The sequence below is a fragment of the Mesoplodon bidens genome (assembly GCF_964165515.1).
Source record: "Mesoplodon bidens genome assembly, chromosome: 12".
NCBI classification, from domain to species: domain Eukaryota; kingdom Metazoa; phylum Chordata; class Mammalia; order Artiodactyla; family Ziphiidae; genus Mesoplodon; species Mesoplodon bidens.
In genome coordinates, this window is record NC_138168.1 from 84,087,358 (window position 1) to 84,106,322 (window position 18,965).

The 18,965-nt window shown below is 41.3% G+C and overlaps 1 protein-coding gene across 7 annotated transcripts in view; it reads left to right on the forward strand.

Moving 5' to 3' along the window:
- ARID1B (AT-rich interaction domain 1B) overlaps positions 1 to 18,965 on the forward strand; it is a gene marked incomplete at its 5' end in the record, with an annotated part of 416,596 nt that overhangs the window by 368,834 nt on the left and 28,797 nt on the right. For 4 of the 7 annotated variants that reach the window (XM_081251587.1, XM_081251590.1, XM_081251589.1 and 1 more), the window contains 4 exons: positions 4,317 to 4,462; positions 11,238 to 11,347; positions 12,086 to 12,244; positions 17,794 to 18,003. In XM_081251587.1, the coding sequence (XP_081107713.1) occupies positions 4,317 to 4,462; positions 11,238 to 11,347; positions 12,086 to 12,244; positions 17,794 to 18,003 (625 nt within the window). The remainder of the gene's footprint in view (positions 1 to 4,316; positions 4,463 to 11,237; positions 11,348 to 12,085; positions 12,245 to 17,793; positions 18,004 to 18,965) is intronic. The other 3 variants (XM_081251591.1, XM_081251593.1, XM_081251588.1) reach the window with 2 other exon arrangements.

The window sequence follows — 18,965 nt, forward strand, 5'->3', positions numbered from 1 at the left end:
CCACTTCTGAATCATTCTCGTTGTCATCACCTGCTTTTTGTCATGGAATGACAGATCTTAAACACTTAGGTCTAGTCCCAACTGAAGACCAATTCATGTGCCTCTGGTTACTCTGCAAGTCCGCACGTTTACATAGCAACCGCCTACGTCACACCTCGACACTCCCGAGCCGGGGGGAGTCCTGCCGGGCTGTGCCCCGGCCCCCTGGCCCCCCGGCCAGCGCAGGGCCGCGTGGTAGTAAGCGCCTTGTGATTTGTGGCGCCGCCCAACACGGCCGGTTCCGCAGGGCGCAGTCCAGTAGCCGCCTCAGCAGCATAACAGCAACAAAACGTTATTTTCCAATGTTTTTATCACCCCTACCCCCAGCCATTATTGGGCATTCACTGCCACAGCCATTGTGGGTTAGGAATCCGTGCCGTCAGGAGAGCGGTCATTCGTAACAAAAACCATCTGAGCCCATAGACCCGCTAGAAACAACATCCCAGCTGTTCACAGACCCAAAGATCAAGGTAGGGCACTTTGCTCTTCCAGGTACAACTTACGTCTTGGTAGGGTTTTACGTTGAAAATACTTCCCTCACGTCAGTTTGTATTTTTGCCTGTTTTTGTTTTGTCGCTCTTGTTTCGTTTTGAAAACAAGAAACTGGTGACTTGTTGCTTTTCTCTCCTAATTCCATTTGGAGCATTCCAAATGCTGCTGTGGTCAGAAAGAGAGCCGGTAGTCGGTGAGCACTGCCTCTGGAAAGGGACCAGCGTCCTCTGAGGCTGCTGTGGTCCTGGTAATAATGGTCGTTGGCCCAACCAAGTCAGCGTTCTGTCATGAGCCCTGGAAGTGCGCTTATGTCAGCGACACCACAGTGAGCTGGAGCGCCCGGCCTCGTCAGAGAGGCAGCCATCTGATGTGTCCTTCCAGAAAACAAATCGTCTCGATTTCCAAAATTCAACAGAGGGCATTGAAAGCTCTTTTTTAGTATCAAGCCCATTCTGCTTGTTCAAAATTACCAATAGTCTTGGCAGTCATTTCCAAAGCAGTAATGAATAGGATTTCTTCTGTGATGATGACAGACTGGCTCTCTCCCCCGTTTAGACAGGTGGCCAAGTGCTATGCTCGTGGCCGCACGTGCCCTGCTCTCCTGGGAAGGCCCGTTTCCCTCTCAGCTCCTTCCTTGCTTGGATACTACCCAAGAGGCCCGTAGCACCCAGGATAAACTCCCTCCTCAAGGCCGGTGTCCAGGGGGCCGGTCTGTCCACTTCCACTACCTCTCACTGTGTCCACCTCGCTGAGTGAGCCCTCCAGGAGGCCCAGAGGAAAGCACCGCTCTGATTTGTCACTTTCTACACCAGAAGAGGAGTATGGTAGACAAAAGGAAGGAGCACAACAGGCTGCTTTGTCTCATCGAGAGTTAGCGTTGTTACAGGGCCCTTAGAGAGGAAGTATATAGCATACTGGGCTGAAAGGAGGCTTGGGAACTTCTGTTTCTGCCACTTACTGTGTGTCTTCAGGCAAGTTATTTAGTCTCTCTGATCCTCATTTTCTTTCTCTGTGTGTGAACATAATGCCACCTCCCTTCCTCCAGGAACTTAAAAAATTAAATGTGTAAAGTACCTAGAAATCATGCCACGCATATTTGTAAGTACTTGATAAGTTGTTGATGTTATTGTCAGTTCCTCCATGTTCAGATGTAAAAACTGAGGCTGAGAGAGCCAAAGTGATTTTCCCCCTGGATCCCAGTGACAGTGGAAGGTGTCACTAGTGACAGAGTCAAGAGCCCTGGCTTTTCAACCAGACTCTTAAAACTATAAGCATAGTTTAATTGAGGACCATTGTAACCAGCAACTGACATCCACCACATGGACCTTTAAATCTTTAACTTTTTGTTATTTTAAGTATATTTTTTAAAACCTCTGTTATGTGCACTTTCATCATCTTGCGGTGATTGAAGATGAACTGTGCAGACTTGGGGGAGAAATAATAGATTAGAGTTGGGCCTTTGAGGTTACTTAATTGAACCATCTGCCTGATGGATTTTATACTCTGATTCTCTTTTTCCACCTTAGTTATAAACAAGTGTGCTTAAGGAACTGTTAGCTTCATACACACGTTAGTTTCACCACATGTGAAACAATTTGGTGGAAGTTTGAAAAGGGGGCCATCTTTCAAAATGCCTATTCACAATGATTATGTTCTCTATCAATTCATTCATTTAACAAAGACTTTTTAGTAGCTGTGATGTGCTCATTCGTACTTCTCCGGAGGCATATACACCTATAAGAGCCAAAACATGAACACAAATTATTTTAATACACAAAGGAAAATGCAGAAGCTATAAAGCTATAGAAAGCTATATAGGCACAGAGTCTGGAGAAGACAGAGCTTCCAGGTCGGAGAATAAGGGCGGCCTTCATAGAGGAGGCTGCCCCTAAAACTGGATCTTGAAGGACAGGTCAAAGCAATCACTGACTTGGAAGTAGTCTCCACAAAACACAGCCTGTTCATGAGTTAAGGATGCTCTTCATGTGATTTATCAGCTAAAGAAATTAAGAGGACAGTCCCAACAGGTGCTACTTGTTTTCCTTTGAAACAGTTACACGAATGCTAAATCGTCTTTTTGAATGAAACTCCTCAGAAGAGAACCTAAGATAGTGAAGTCAATGCCAACAGTCTACATTGCTGATGTTTAAGACCCTAGCCATATAGGGATATGTTCATAGCTGCCGGGCAGCGTATTACAAGTATTTGATGACCTAAGGGTTCATCGGAAGCCACTAGGTGATCTTGGGCGCACCCTAGTGAACTGCCGTCTAGTCCCACCAGTGTTAGTTATTCGAAGCGGGGGTAGGTGAGCTGTGGTTCAGGGCAGAAGTAAGACTCCCTCCCTCCCAGAGCTTCACTCACAACAGTAGCCTCTCAGACTTCTGGAACATTCTTTCCAAACCGTCATAAGTGTTAGTTTGTACAGAACTTCTCTGAATGGTTGGTAGAATATTTAAAAGAAAGAAAAGACCACTCAAATCTTTGGTACTTTGAATTTTCAGATAGACCATGTTTGAACTTCTTCTACCAAGCAGAAAGTTAAATCCACTGAAAATAGCTACACAAAAAGAATCGTATTTTTTTAATGACTTGTGTTAATTTCTTAAAGAATCTCTTAAAATTTTTTTTTACTATTCATTAAGAGCCACCAAATGACAGTTTAATGGAGGTGGAGGGGTTGTCATTACAATTAGTTTGTAACAGATAAACAACGTGTCTGGGGATTTTCACCTCTGCCGTCAGCTCTCCTCCTAAGAGTAAACGTCAGTCGCCAAAACTGTGATACGTTTTTAAATGTATACTATTTACATAAGAAAAGCTTGACTACAACAGTGGAGTCTTTTCAGGATTTTGCCACATTGCCAGCATCTTTCTTTTGGCATTGTAGTTTTCCTGGGACAATTAAACCTCTTCTCCCCACCTTTCCCTGTCTCATTCCAGCCGTTAGAGACATGACATTATGTGACAGTTGTCTCCTTCAGATCAAAGAATACCCTTTTCCTCTTTGCAAGAGTGAAGAGAAGTTTGTCTTTCCCAGAGCAGAGCGTAGGCACAAAACTAACAAAACTAAGTCACCAGAAAAATGAGTCTGCACAGCAGTGGGGGAGGGGTGCCTGGGAGCCCACGGGGACACGTAGAGCCCGTCTAAAAGCTCCCCTTCCCTTCTGTCACAGGAGACGTCCTACAACAGAAGTGGAAGTCTGATGTTTACTGTGTAATTCTAATATAGGGAAACTGATGTGTTTTTAACAGTACCTCATCGCAGAATGTCGAAGGGAGCTTTGGAGATGCTTTCTCCAGTATTCATTATATCAGAGAAGTTAGGTCAAAGAAAAATGTTTTTAAACAACACTTTCACGCTGCCCATTCGTTTTCTGTTTCTCGATGTTTGGTTTTCGACGGGACGATATTAAGTAGTGTTAATAGAGTCAGATCTTTTTAAACGTTAGACATTAATTTTGCTTGCTTTTGTAATTCCTGTTCTTATTTCAAGTTCCCCTTTTCCTGCTTATATTCCTCGATATAAATTATAACCTGGAACACCAGACATGATTATCTGTGGAACTTACACTGTTTGGAATTTTTACATAGTATATTAAATAATTACTTAGCAGTAGAGTTCAGCCTCTCGGTCCAGGAAATAAATTATTTTAAGGGAACAAGAACAATAACGGCCCCACCCCTCGCATAAATGACTGCCATTATGAGAAATGACTGCCGGGGTAAACTGCTGCTACTGTGCGTGGTCAGGATACGTATGCGTGTGCTTTCTCTTCATATAGGCAAGGCGGCTTTCCCGGCGTGAATCAGAGCGGACTCATGGCTTCCAGCTCTCCCTACAGCCAGCCCATGAGCAACAGCTCTGGGCTGATGAACACCCAGGCGCCCCCCTACAGCATGACGCCCAATATGGTGAACAGCTCAACAGGTAACCTTGGCAGCTCTGCGCTTCTGAGGGCCGCCCTCCCGCTTCCCTCTTCTCCTCTTAGGCTGGTACCCCTGAGAGTATAAAAGCAAATCAAGCAGTCGGATCATTTGGTGAAAAGGGGGAAAATACTACTTCTCTGCTGCTTGGATACTTGCTCCATCTATTAAGACTTGAGGATGACATTACGTTTTATGTAAATTATTTTTATTCATTCTGTGTTTGTGTAATATGTGGGCATATTTCACGTGTCATTGGAGATTGCTTGCAGAGTACATACACGAAGCTCTTTTTGCCTTTGGGCATTATTAGGAGTATTGGAAGATTCCATGACAAAGTCTACCTCCATTTGATAGTGGCAGAGATAAACATTTAAAATTCATGTTTCAGAGGAAATGATTGAAGGCCAGGACAAGGGGGTGTTTGCAATAGTTTTTTTTTTTCATTTAGGAAAACTCACCTTTAAATGTACACATGAAAATAGTTGTTTTTATAGCTGCTATTTATAGACTGTCGCTGTTGAGAAATTGTACATTTTTAAATGGATTGTTTTAAGTTTTTCATGACGTTTAACTTTTTCAGCACACTTTATGATCTCAACAATTGCATTCTTACCAAATCCCATCTGATCAGTGGAGTAAGAGTATGCTGTCAGTTTGTGGAAATAACAAAAATGTCTAAAACTGTGCAAATGCTCCACGTTCTTAGGCCCCCAAGGTCCTGAACCACCCTTTACAAGCCCCCTATCTAGTGATGATGAGCACTGCTCTTTAAATGAGAAAACGATGACGTATTTCACCTGACCTGTTAACTTTTTCGGGCGCCAACGTTTTGGGTAGGATTCCCTCCTTTAGTTACTACAGAGCTTTGCATAGCCAGCTGTGCGTCTGGCAGTGCTTTGTGATGTGTTAGAAAAGCGCTGTGGAGTCAGAGGCTGGGCTTCCTTATTACCTTTTTTCATTTCCTCTGCCTTTCGCCGCCTTTCTGACCTCTCCATCTTTGAAAGACGCCCCAGGAGCTGTTGTTTCTTTGTCAGGAACGAGAGACAGCTAGAGGCTGGGCTTGCATCCCATCTGAGCTTCTAGGGTTGTTGGTTTCTAGGGTCTAATTTAATAGTGCCATTCCCTGATTACTTCTCTTTAAAAGTTTATGGAAGAGGAAAAAATAGATGCTACTGGTGAAAATGAAGCTTTTTAAATAAATAAATCCAACAGCCCTTCCTGATGTTAAACAGGCATTCATCCCAGCAGGTGGATGTTTTTGTTTTTGCTTTTGTTGTTTTAAATTTATTTATTTTGTTTATTTTTGGCTGCATTGGGTCTTCGTTGCTGCGGGCGGGCTTCTCCAGCTGCGACAAGCAGGAGCCACTCCCAGCTGTGGTGTGCGGGCTTCTCACGGCAGTGTCTCCCCCATCCCAACCCTGTTGCGGAGCACGGGCTCCAGGCACACGGGCCCAGCAGTTGTGGCTCACGGGCTCAGCAGTTGTAGCTCGCGGGCTCTAGAGTGCAGGCTCAGCAGCTGGGGCGCATGGGCTTAGTTGCTCTGCAGCACGTGGGATCCTCCCAGACCAGGGCTCGAACCCACGTCCCCTGCATTGGCAGATGGACCCCCAACCATTGCGCCACCAGGGAAGCCCCGAGGTGGATGTTTTTACATCTGAAATGAAAGATAAAAAGCTTGAACTATTAGCTAGAAGCTTCCCCTTCCCTTCCCAGCACTGTCCGAGGTAATGGTGTATTGGGGTTATGACATTACGTGTTTTGTCTGGCTTGCTGAAATAAAATTACTTCAGAGCATTGAAACTACACAATAAATTTTCACCCACTATTAGCAATACTCATTTTTCCCTTTTTTCCTTTGGACCCCAGAGCCACAGAAAAACAACCAACAACAAATAGATGCCCTGCCTAAGAAGATTTATGTATTCCTGAGGAATAACCAATTTAATGGAGATTCACAGAGAGGGTTTCTTTTTATTTTCATTATTCAGATAATTCAGCTATTTGTTATTTCATACAGAGGAAATGTTCAGTGAAAGCCCGTCTATCCTCACAGTCTTTTGTATGGGCTACTACTAGTATATATATATTTTTTCATTGCATTGTGCGTTTTGAAGTATTGAATTTTTAATAATTTAAACATTTACCAAATTTTCCTCTACCCATTTATATGACTTGATTCCAGCTTTATTAAGTCAAACGCTACCTGATAGAAAGTAATCATCCAGCATCTCCAAGGAATATTGACGATTTAGCATTTACTGTGTCTCTATTGATAGATACATGTGAATCTGCTATAACTGCGTTACAATCTCTGAGGGAAACAGGAATGACAAAGGAACCCAGAATGTTACAGTGTGGCTCCTGATAGGAGTTTTGGTCTGAAGGTATACACTTGACTTTTCTAGAGATGGGCCAGAAATGGCTTGGATCATCACCACCTCAGATTACTTGGTTTGGGCCCATGGAGATAAATTACCAGTGACAACAGCAAAGCATTTTCTCCAACAAAGGACACTTTTGGAAAAAGTGCAGATAATACAAATGATGGCCAGTGGGGTTTTATGAACCTCAGTTAGCAGCTTTGTGCAGCCGGCATTCCAGCATCCCCTTTGCTGAGTTCAGACGGTTGTGCTGTAGACCGTGTGCAGGGCCAAAAACAGTCCTCCTGTGTAGTGACAAATTGTTACAAGCCTCAGTGAGCAAGTAATTATTTAAATGGAGTCAGTGTGACTGTGAAGGTGGCACCTCTTTCTTCACTTCAGATGTGGGGAGAAGTGGGATGGTGAGCAGTGGGGATTGTTTCCCTCTAAAGAAGCTTTTTAAAAATATGTAGTTGGACTAAAAGATTAGAATTATGTATTACTATGGGAAAAATTCTAAATTATGTATAACCTTGTTAAATATACCCTTATATAATACTTGTGTTGTTACATTGTACTTATTTATGTTTCATTTTATAATATTCATTAGTCGTATAATTATCTGCATGTAAACTGTCGCCTTCAAGAAGAAATCTAAATGCTAGCAAATATATCTACTGTCTGTGACTCTAAGTTTGCCTCACCAGAAGTCACTGTACAAAGTATAGGGCATTTCCATCTGAATAACCTACAAATAGTAAATGAGCAGCCATGTGGCACTGTGGCCATGCACTGTCCCCTTGGAAGTATGTCAGCATAGGGAAATTTAGGGGGATTCTTTCAAGGCCTTGCTGATCCAGCCAGAGACAAGAGTTTCTCCTGAGCTTTTCTCATACCCTTTGTATGTGTTAAGAGTATTCTTTATATATTTGCCACATATAAAAATAGTCGTGACTATCTACAAATGTATACACATAGATAGACCCTTTGTGTTTTCAAAAACAAGGAATAAAATATTTTACGGAGTATGGTATATTATTTACCATGAACAGAAAAGATCTGTTTGTGTGTTTCCGGTCCTATTTTACCATCTTCTGGGAATGATTTTGCAGCCTTGCAGGGAGACTAAGTAAAGGAAGCTGGGAGAGCAGGAATGGATGTTTAAGGTCCGTTTTACTTGCACCATATGTTCTTTATGTTCTTTTTGAATATATTAAATCCAGGTGGAATAACTGCCTTAGGACCTTGACCCACACTTACTCCAAGAAGTCATTCTAGCTCTTAAATTCCAATGGTAAAGCCAGAGGCTACTACTTGAAATGTATTTGCAGTACTCACACAGCACTTTCTGCAGTCAGAGGTTCTTTACTGCCCCTCTTTATGGCTGAACTTTACATGCTGGATTACTGATGTCAAGAGGAGGAAGAACAGTGACTTGATTTAACAAATCCGTATAATATTGGTGGTCTTTCTCTTCTGGGGAAGAAGAAAAAAATAGTGCCCCTGGAGTAACAGTGCCCTGGAAAGCATATGGCTCTTTGCAGTGTTCATTGAGAATTCTGGTAAGAAGTCAAAAATAAGCGTTTTAACAAAAGGAATAGTAAAAGCCACAGTAAGGAAAGACCTTATGGTCCATTTAGTAAAATAAAACTTACATCGTAAGTAAAGCTATTACTCTATATTCTATACTTATTTATCTCTCAAAATAATATAGCATTGTAATTTTTAAATTTTATTGATTTATTTGTTTGTTTATTTTTGGCTGTGTTGGGTCTTCATTGCTGCGTGCGGGCTTTCTCTAGTCGCAGCGAGCGGGGGCTACTCTTCGTTGCAGTGCGCGGGCTTCTTGTTGCGGAGCACAGGCTCTAGGCGCGTGGGCTTCAGTAGTTGTGGTGCACAGGCTCATAGTTGTGGTGCACGGGCTCTAGAGCGCAGGCTCAGTAGCTGTGGTGCACGGGCTTAGTTGCTCCGCAGCATGTGGGATCTTCCCGGACCAGGGCTCGAACCCGTGTCCCCTGCTTTGGCAGGCGGATTCTTAACCAGTGCGCCACCAGGGAAGTCCCAGCAATGTAATTTTTGAAATATGTTTGCATACCCCGAATGCCCATTTTAAAATATATAATAGGAAATGAAGAAGTTTGGGGAATTTCAAACCAATATCCATGCTTATATTCATCTAAGTGTGATTTTTAAATCACTGTAAATTGTCATTAATTATCATAATACAATATTGGCCTAGTTCTTTATGCTAAAAAAAAACGCCTTTTATGTACATTAACACATTTAATGCATGAAGAAGGAATTAGAAAGAAATTACTATTTTTCAAAGATAATATTCAGGCATAATTTATTATAAATGCTACCAAACTATCTGTTACAACGTTAGGAGGAGCAGGACTTAAGCCGTGTGTCCATGGCTTTGCCAGTTTCTCTGGAATTGTGTGGCTGTCGTCCCTTTGAACCCACTCTGGGAATAACTAGCAAGGACATGTGGACTTTCATAAAGAAGCCCCTCTTTCCATACTCATCCTGCTTTCTTTCCCCTTCTCTTCTTCTACAAAGGGGGTTTCTTAATGTATAGATTTACTGATTCCTATCTCTAGACGCAAGAGGTAAAACTGCACGAAAGCAATCCACTACTTTGCACGAGGCTGTCTTGTTGGTGTAATATCCCTCAGCTGCTTTTTTGAGGTTTCACACGTTCACAAAAATAACAGCATTTTTAGCTGATCCCAATAGATTTTTCTCTGCAGCTGCATCACTTGAAAAAGCTTTTTGTTCCAGTTCTTAAAGTCTAAGTATTGAAAGTAATTTGGAAAAAAAAAAAAAAAAAAGAAAAACATCCCAATTATGATTTGTGTGTGTGGTGATGACTTCAAGGGCTGACTGAGCTGCAAATGGGTTTTGAAAAACAAGCCAATGTGCCCATGGAAAATACAGGCGTTTCAGAGCGCATCATTGGGTGTGCTGATGTAAACTCACAGGCACGTGCCTGGGTAGGCTTTTTTGGCAGGACCTCTGGTCTCAACCTGCAGTGATGCTAACGATATTAGCAAATTAGCACCACAAAGCTTGCCAGCTAATTCGCCAGAGCCCTGCTCACTCTCTCACTGCTGTAATTAAAACTAATTATTTTCTAAAACATAGTAATACATGAATATGTGCAATAATCATTTTGTAGTGGGCAATCTGTGGAGCCTTTTTTTAAAGCTTTTTTTTTTTTTTTTTGCACATTATGCTGCATGTGCACGGCCGTGGTTAGGCCAGCACGTTGATTTGCAGAATGTAAAATGGGTCCTGTTCATAAAACCTCAAGGTTTATTTTATTTTGAAATGGGAATGTTCTCGGTGTTTCACTCACGTACAAGGCTCGTGATTCTCTCCTCTCTCCCTTTTCTCCTTCCACCTCTCTTTGCACTGCCTCCTCACACAGCTGTGTGGTGTGACACTCACAGCCCAGTGCTGTGCAGATGGTTTGCACAGTGGGGTTCCGCAGAAATTCAGCTGTTACTCCCCGGATATCTACACTGATTCCCTACTGTAGCCTTGTTCTTCCTTTAAAAGGAAATCTAAATCCATATTTTTGACTTGAAAATATCTAGTAGTATTTGCAATAAATGCGTGTAAATCCGCTGTTCTCTGGTGAACCTTTCATTCTAAAGCCTAAATGAACTTGATTGAATTTCTGAGCCAGGAGCTAGAAAATGAGTTTTGCCTGGGATCATAGGGTTGACTTGAGCTGGTGTGGGTGCCTAACCGGGGCATTTGAGCTGAGGCTGAGGACTGATCCATGTGTGCACTGCACCAGAATGAAAGGAAACCAGCCCCATTGCAAAATAATTAGAAATCCTCTCCTTCAAAAATTACTTTTGATGATTGTTTTTGAAGTCATCTGTTACAACCATCTTCCGTTATTGTAGCCTATGCCATATGTAATAGATGTGATTTTCAAATGAAACAATATAAAGTGGTAAATGATTTTACAAACTATGGATTATGTGAATTTAGGAAGTTAAGAAAGCAATAAATCCTCTAGTCAACCAGTGAAAATAGACATATCCAGCATTTGAATCCCCCATGAGCAATTTAGACATTGGGCATATTTCTACTTGCACCTACTCTATTAAAGCTGTAATAATTTTGAAAAAATAATATTGATAAAAGTTGACTTTCAGTGGCTTAGGTCTTGAGTAAATGATTGCTTTTTTTCCCCCTAAGATAAAAGAGGATTGCCAGAATGTCATGCTACTTAGATTCCAGAAATGAGTATTCTCTGAGTTACAATTTCTTTTTCCTTTTTTCTTTCCTTCCTTGGAGGGAAACTGGGGTGCCCCATCACTCAGTAGCTTGTGTTAGTGGGAGCACAGCCTGACACATCATGTATAATCCCAAACTCTTTCTCCTGTTTTCGATTAGCATCTATGGGTCTTGCAGATATGATGTCTCCTGGTGAATCCAAACTGCCCCTGCCTCTCAAAGCAGATGGTAAAGAAGAAGGCACTGCACAGCCGGAGAGCAAGTCGAAGGTATTCCTCGCTCCTCTGCACGCGGTGTGGGGTCTGCTCGCTGCAGCTGCCGTGGGGCTCTCTCCTCACTTTTTTTCATTTGGTTTCTTCTCTTCCGCATGCCTCCATCTTGTGCGAAATGTTTGCAGTCTTCTTTCCCCGCCCCCCTCATGGTGTGGATCTGAAAGTTACTAGTTCTTATGGCATTAAACTCGTGGCTGGGGGAGAGGGGTGGAGGGACGGGACCCACCCAGAGAAATGCTTCGGGGGTGGGGAGAAGGAAGGGATCTTGCCTGGTTGGTACTTGAAGCCATTTTCTCTGCCTTCAGTTTATAGCTTCCTGTTTTGGCCGCCTTAGCAACCACAACATACTTAATATTTTGCTTTCCTACCTTATTTGATACATAAGGTGAACAGCTTTTTTTTTTTTTCTTTTTTTTTTTGCCTTTCTTTCTCTCATAAGGGGTAACCCATGCTTAGCATTCCATGTAAGCTTGAAGTAAGCATGGTGGCTCGGTGGTCTTACCCAGCATCCAGCAAACTTGCCAAGTTATACTAATTACGAATGTTGTTTGAAGACCTTTATATGTGTGTGGTTTTGTGGGTTGGTTTGTACATGTCTTTATATATATATATATCTGTATATCTCTATCATATATAAAAATTAGTCTGTTAACCTGGATGTGCTTTTTGTCATTTTAAATAAAGTTTGCCCTACCTTTGTCTTTTTTTTTTTTTGTTTTTATCCCTCTACCACAGGATAGCTACAGCTCTCAGGGTATTTCTCAGCCCCCAACCCCCGGCACCCTGCCAGTCCCCTCCCCAATGTCCCCCAGCTCTGCTAGTATCTCCTCATTTCATGGAGATGACAGTGATAGCATTAGCAGCCCAGGCTGGCCAAAGACTCCATCAAGCCCTGTAAGTGGCTCTGGCTTTTTGTTTTGTTTTGTTCTTTCGGGGTTTTTTGATCGTTAACTCTATTTTAATGCTTGCTTATTTATTTGTTTTATAAGACTTTTTCTGCACAATTTATCCACGACAGGGTTTTCTTTATAGCAGTAACAAAACGAGTAAAGTTGGTATGCATCATACATACGTTGATTGCTGGTAATGAGACCACTGGTATAAAGAAGCGTCTCTAGACGAAGCATGTGATTGTGTTCCTGGGTCCAAGCTCCTTCACGCAAGGACTTTGTTTAAATGTCTAATCCACTGTGCGCTGACAGAAGATCTTTAAAATGCGTGAACGGTCCATTTACATGGGAACTAATAGCAGCCATGGAGTAGATGATAAGTTTGGCCTTTGGCCTAAATCTTTCGTCGGCTACGGTGTCTGAAACGTCTCATTTCAAAACTGCCTAACTCGAACATATAAATATTACACTCTGGGCACAGTTTAGCATATCATCAGCCAGGCTTTGTTTCGGTCTACTTGTCAGAAATGAACAGAAAAGTTGTAGAAATGTTAGTGCACGTGAATATTTGGAATGCTACTCTTAGATTAATGTGTGCCTACATTAGAATCAGTTGAGATAGAAAAATTATATCCTGCGCAAGCCTGCTCATAATCTTGATATTAAGTGTTGATTTCATACGATATTTAAAAAAACGAAAATGGAAATGTGCATATAAGGGAATTTTTTTAGCCTTAATATTCCTCTGTCTGTAGAGCTAGGCCTTTATTTTCCTACTAAAGAAATTAAGTCTGTGCCATTAAAAAAGAAGAAGAATGGCACTGTAGTAACCTTTATCTTACATGCATATAAGGAATCAAAAGACCTTTAAAAAAAAAAAATCTTAACATGCAATTACTTGCCAAGCAGGCTTAATTAATGCGCTAATTTTTGCAAGACAATGTATTGAAGAGCACAGCTCAGGAAAAGCAAGTTGGAGGGAAGAAGACTCTAACTGCCGAATCTGGCAATCTAGTCAAAACCCCAAAAGGAGGCTGCTATTAATTATCCATTCGCTGGTTTAAACAGATAGAGCTGAAGGTTTGAAGACTTGGTAGTTCCAGTAGATGTTTGTAAAATTCATGTGGAGCTCTAGTATAACCAGCATTTTCCTTTTCAGAAGAAGAAAGGGCAATATTCGCTGTTACCTCCTTTGTAGACATATGTTTCGCTTTTTCAACAACTGAGATGAAATGAAAAATGCTTCTAATATGGATTAAGCAGAACTAATGGAAGAGAGAGTGCAGCTCCTTAATTCTGATATCTTTGTGTTATTTGCTTTGAGTCTCAGAAGGCAGCCAACATTGGGGGGCGGCGGGGGGGGGCGGTCCCATAATCTACTTTGGTGTCTTGTTTTGTTTTAATCATAGAAAAAGTGTTTCTGAATCAATGATACTCTCAAGTTAACAGGTAGAGCCCCAGCTATAACTTTTCAAAAACATTTGTTTATTGGCTCAGAGGGGAAGATTTCAGAGGTTGAAAATATCTTTAAAACCTTAAGATAATAATTAAGAATAATAATTTATTAAAGACTACTAATAGACCATATTATAGGTTTAAAATTTCCATCTTGCTGATTCCTGAATTATAAAGAATGATTGAGATATTTATTTTACGTTACTAGTCACATTATCTCTATCCAATAAGCCCTGTAGGAAACTATTATCAAAACCCTCCTTTCTACTTAAATATGAGAAAAAAGAAAACTGAACTGTTGACCTCATTAATATTTCTACATACATTACCTCTCCCTGTACCATAACCATTTTTTGTTTAAGAATTTACAAGCAAAAAAAAAAAAAAGAATTTACAAGCAAACTTCTGGCTCCAGTCTTAGAACAAGGGACCAGCAGAAGATGCGGTTTGAGGTAGTGGGAGGCGTTAGAGGTTAAAACAGCGCCACCCTCTAATGAGATGCTCATTCAAGAAAGGAACTAAAGGAGATTGTTATGCAGGGCCTAAGCTTATCTCTGCCATCGAGTCACTGCAGATATATATTGAAGAGTATTTAACTTCTCTTCCTGAGATACAACTTTAATTTGTACTTAAAATTGCTCCCAACAATGTTTCTAATAAAGCCTATCTAATAGCAGGCCTGAAATGGACTAAATAACAAAGATGTTCTCTGCTTTGACAGTGTGCCATGGACCAGCACTGTTTTGTTACAAAACATTCTGAAATAAAAATAAACATTTGCACATACACATGCATATACACATATTACCAGGCATATGGTAAAGACTGCTGAAATGTAAATCTGCCTCAAAGACTTGAGGAAAAGTGTACTTATAGACTTAATTAAGTTATATGCAAGGAAAACATTGGTGGCACCATAATAATGTCTTGCTGTAATTTTTCAGCTATCTCCATTTCTTTTTCTTGCCTCCACGACTGTTTCATGCAGTAGGATACAATTTTTACAATACCAAAGCAATACGAGGTGGTGCTAGTGGCCTGAAAAAGTTAACCAGCTTTCTTCAGGGATAGTTTTCTTGCCCATTGTCAGTGGGTAGAGTATAAATGACGTTTATCCAAAGGTCACATCATAATTAATGCCTCTGAACAAAAAAAGTGTGTTTTGAGCCTGATCAGTGATAAAGTGTACAGTCTTTATTTCCTAGGGCTTTTGTTTCTCTTAAATGTCCTTTTTCTCTGTTTGGGCACCCAAATACTAACTTAGGGAATGGGCTAGTGTGCAGCCCTGGAAGCTGGGAATGGAGATGTTACTCGCCCACCAATCCCTTCTCAGCTTTCAGTCTTACTAGACTGTGTCCACATTCACTTAGCACTTCACTCACTGACAACCTGTTTATAGAATATTTTCATCAGCTGTTAATTCTTACTTGGATGCTGCTAGACTCTTCAGACCTTTCTTGTTCATCTGAGTATTCACTCAGAACAGATGACGTACTGAGCACCTTCAGTGTGCCGTCACGGTTGGTGATTCAAGATCAACCCAGTTCCTGCCTTGTGGAACTTAAAGTCTAGTCAGGAGAGCGGAGGGCAGACAGCTAATCCCACGCAAAACATAGGCCTCTACGCACTGTGAGGCCAGGTGCCACCAAGGACACATAAAGCTTGCGATGATGATTCAGACCAGGGAGCCGGCATCAGGGGAGGCCTCTTCTAGGCCCTAACATAAAACTGAGGCTTGACCACTTTCTCTTCATACAGATGCATGCATTTTTTTACATTATGGCACCATAAAATGCATTTTTGAAGACCTAAAAACTATGAAAAGTAAAACAATTCTATTAAAAACTGTTACCTTCATTAAGGTTTTATGAGAACAAATTGAGATACGTAGAAGTTAATTAAACTTAAGTTCACTTAACAAAGAAAGGTAAGAAAAGTTAAAATATGGAGGGTCAAACTAAGTAAATCATTACTTTAGCCCGGTTTCAGGTTACGAGAATCCACTCCTTTCATAGACAGGAACAAGCACTTCACAGTCTCACTGCTTGGGTCACGATTAACTCTCTCCTGGAGCCCTTCCACAGTGTGGGTTTAGAGAGGGCCTGGCCCGGAACAGCAGCTGGATCTGTTACTCGGGATGTTGGCGGAGCACCTAGAGTGACTGTAAACTGAAACGACTGATTTTATATCTCTTATTTTTAAATGGAATCTCAGACTTTTCCTCTCAGTTCTTCACAGATGAAATGCAAGGGGGAGGTTCATGGTGGTGGTTTTCATGGATTTTAGGTGATAATCGTTTTTTCCTCTGGTTCTCCTTTCAAATTTTTATTTTTTTGAAAAAAAGATTGGGTCCATTGTTTTCAGCGTACCTCCCAATAAAGACAAAGTTTCAAAACTATGATTTGGAAACCTCCTGTTCGTAACCACCTCATTAATGATGGCAAAGTTTCTGAAACGTTCCCAGTATGAGAACGCGGTGTAAAATGTGTTAGAACAGTTTCTTTTCTGAGTCAGATATTCCTTGGGTGTGAGAATACGGTAAATAAATTTTAAAAACTTATTTGGACATGGAGTATGTTCCATAATCTGGTATGTACATGAGCTTATAGACATATATAGTAACATGTATACATACTTTAAGTTCTTATCTAAAGTAACTTTTAAGTGACTTGCTCTTTAGCTTCAGCATCAAATTCTAAAAGATCACATTATTTTTTTTATCCTACCACTCTACTTTTTTTATTTACATCAACTGTATTACCCAGTTTTATATATTTTATGTAAAGATTCTATGCTTCAATAATTCTAAAACTGAAGGCTTAACATTTTAGCGAGAACAGCTTGGGAAAATTACGTGTTAATTGGAGGGACCTCTGCCACTCACCAGCTTGATTAGTTTCATTCTCAAGCATCCTTTCTCAGGCTCTACCACCACCACTGCCCCCATTTCAGCAGTATGTTTAAAATTATCTTGAGCTAAATATAATGAAAAAGAGTTAAGAAAAACTCCATCTAAAATAAGAGCTGTACACTGCAAATGACAACCTAGTAAATAAACATGACTAAATGAAGTATGTTATTATTCCAAGGAAATCTTTATCAAGACTTTACAAGTGGTTTTGCACAATAATCCTGGAGTTGCAGATATTACAAGTGCACAAATATTGTTACAAATACAGAGATGTAAAAGAAAGGAAAAATATACAGTTGGGCTCTTTATGAAACAGCAACTTTTGACATTTTAGAATCAAATACATAGTTAGAAAAATAAAAGACCAAGAATTAGAGCATCAGTATAAACCAAATGGGCACATGAAAGTAAACGTGTGTATTCATCCATAGATATGCTGGGAGTATGAAATAGCACATGTCTTTGTGATTAACACATGGTTGCTTAAGAAATGTATTAAAATATCTAAACAGCCCCTTAACCTTGGCAGAGAAGTTCAAGAAATCTTAAGTCGGGAAAGCAGGTCGTTATGAGCCAATGCCGGAGCTTCAGCTGGCCATTAGTTTACAGAGCTCTCGAGTGTAGAGCCCCCACACCACTGGGTCCTGTGACATGTGACCTACCTTATATTTTTCAGCAAGTACCACGTGTTTGCTCTTCCTCCGTATGATTTAGTTTTAATGAAGACACACATTGGCCCTCCACATTTTGACAAGGAAATGTAGGAGTCCATGTAGTTTTGGGGGGCTCTATAACATTACGTGTGAAGTTTTAAATTCACTGTGATCATTCAATGAGCTATAGCACCCTTTCGTTTTTAAAAATGACGCGAGGCGTCATTGGAATCTTGCCTTCTGGGATTCAACGCTTATATCGATAAAGTAAAAAAAAGTTTTTGTTCCTTTTTTTGGTTTTCAAGTATATAAAAGGGGGAGTTTGGGCCCTTTATTTAAAGTCAACGTAAATTCTTAATTAAGACAATGTGTACTTCGTGCCTGAACTAGTAGCCTTCATTCCTAATTGTTGTGTGATAGCAGTAGTTTTGAAATTTCTTCTTGTATTTGGGAGCTCATTGCTTTTTTCTCACCACCTTCCCTTTCCCTCTGCCCACCCATGCCCCATCTCCAAATGCTCCTTCTGGGCTCTAGAAGTCCAGCTCATCCACCACCACTGGGGAAAAGATCACAAAGGTGTATGAATTGGGGAATGAGCCAGAGAGGAAGCTGTGGGTAGACCGATACCTCACCTTCATGGAGGAGAGAGGCTCCCCGGTCTCAAGTCTGCCTGCGGTGGGCAAGAAGCCCTTGGACCTGTTCCGACTCTATGTCTGCGTTAAAGAGATTGGAGGTTTGGCACAGGTGAGAATGAATGAATGAATGAATGAGGAGATGCTATAGATAAGCTCTTACAGCAGCTTTCTTTGAATATACAGGCTCGAATTTTTTTCTCACAAAGGAAAAGCGAAGCCCCTGGGAAGGTCACTTTTACGGGGATCCATGTTCATGTGCTGCAGGGGGAGAGTGCTGGGGCCAGGGACCTGGATCCGCTGCCCACTCGCAGAGTGACCTCAGTCATTTATATGGATCTCAAATCCTCATCTGTAAGATGAGACATTTGGGCTAGATTTTGCTTTCGGGTCCCTGACAGCTCCAGAATTCTACTGAATCTATCAGAATTTCATAGTAAATAAAAATGTTTTGCAAATGACTAAATTATCTAGATTAGATATAAATCAAATTCACTGTTTCCCTCTATCCAGAGCAATTTAGCAAGAAAACTAAGTCATACTTCTAAGACCACGTCCACTCTACCTGGGCGACAAGAAGAGCAGTGCTGTCCCTTTTTCACAGGGCTGGGACTGGCATGGGCACAAGTGGCACCCGGAGTGCAGAATTCCAGGAGGCGCTCGTTTGGGGGTTGTGCAGATGCCTCCCCTGCACTTCCCCTTTCAATTTTGTACCCTAGAGGCCACACTTTCCTCACCAGTCTCAGCCCAGTTTTTAGCATTGGGTCTGGTTTGTGTATCCATGTCCCGAAGTAGAATGGGGGAAAGTGTCCTAAGGGGTGAGCGCCCACTGCGTTCTGGGCACTGTGCTTTTTCTTGTCACTTTTTTCCTCAATACCCATGAAATGCAAGGTCATCAGCCCTGAAGAAGAGATGTAACAAGATGAAGTACAGTTGTCCCTTGGGATCCATGGGGGATTGGTTCCAGGACCCCGACGAATACCAAAATCCTCAGAGCTCGAGTCCCTTATTTATATAACCTACACACAACCTCCCGTGTACTTTAAATCATCTCTAGATTACTTATAATATCCA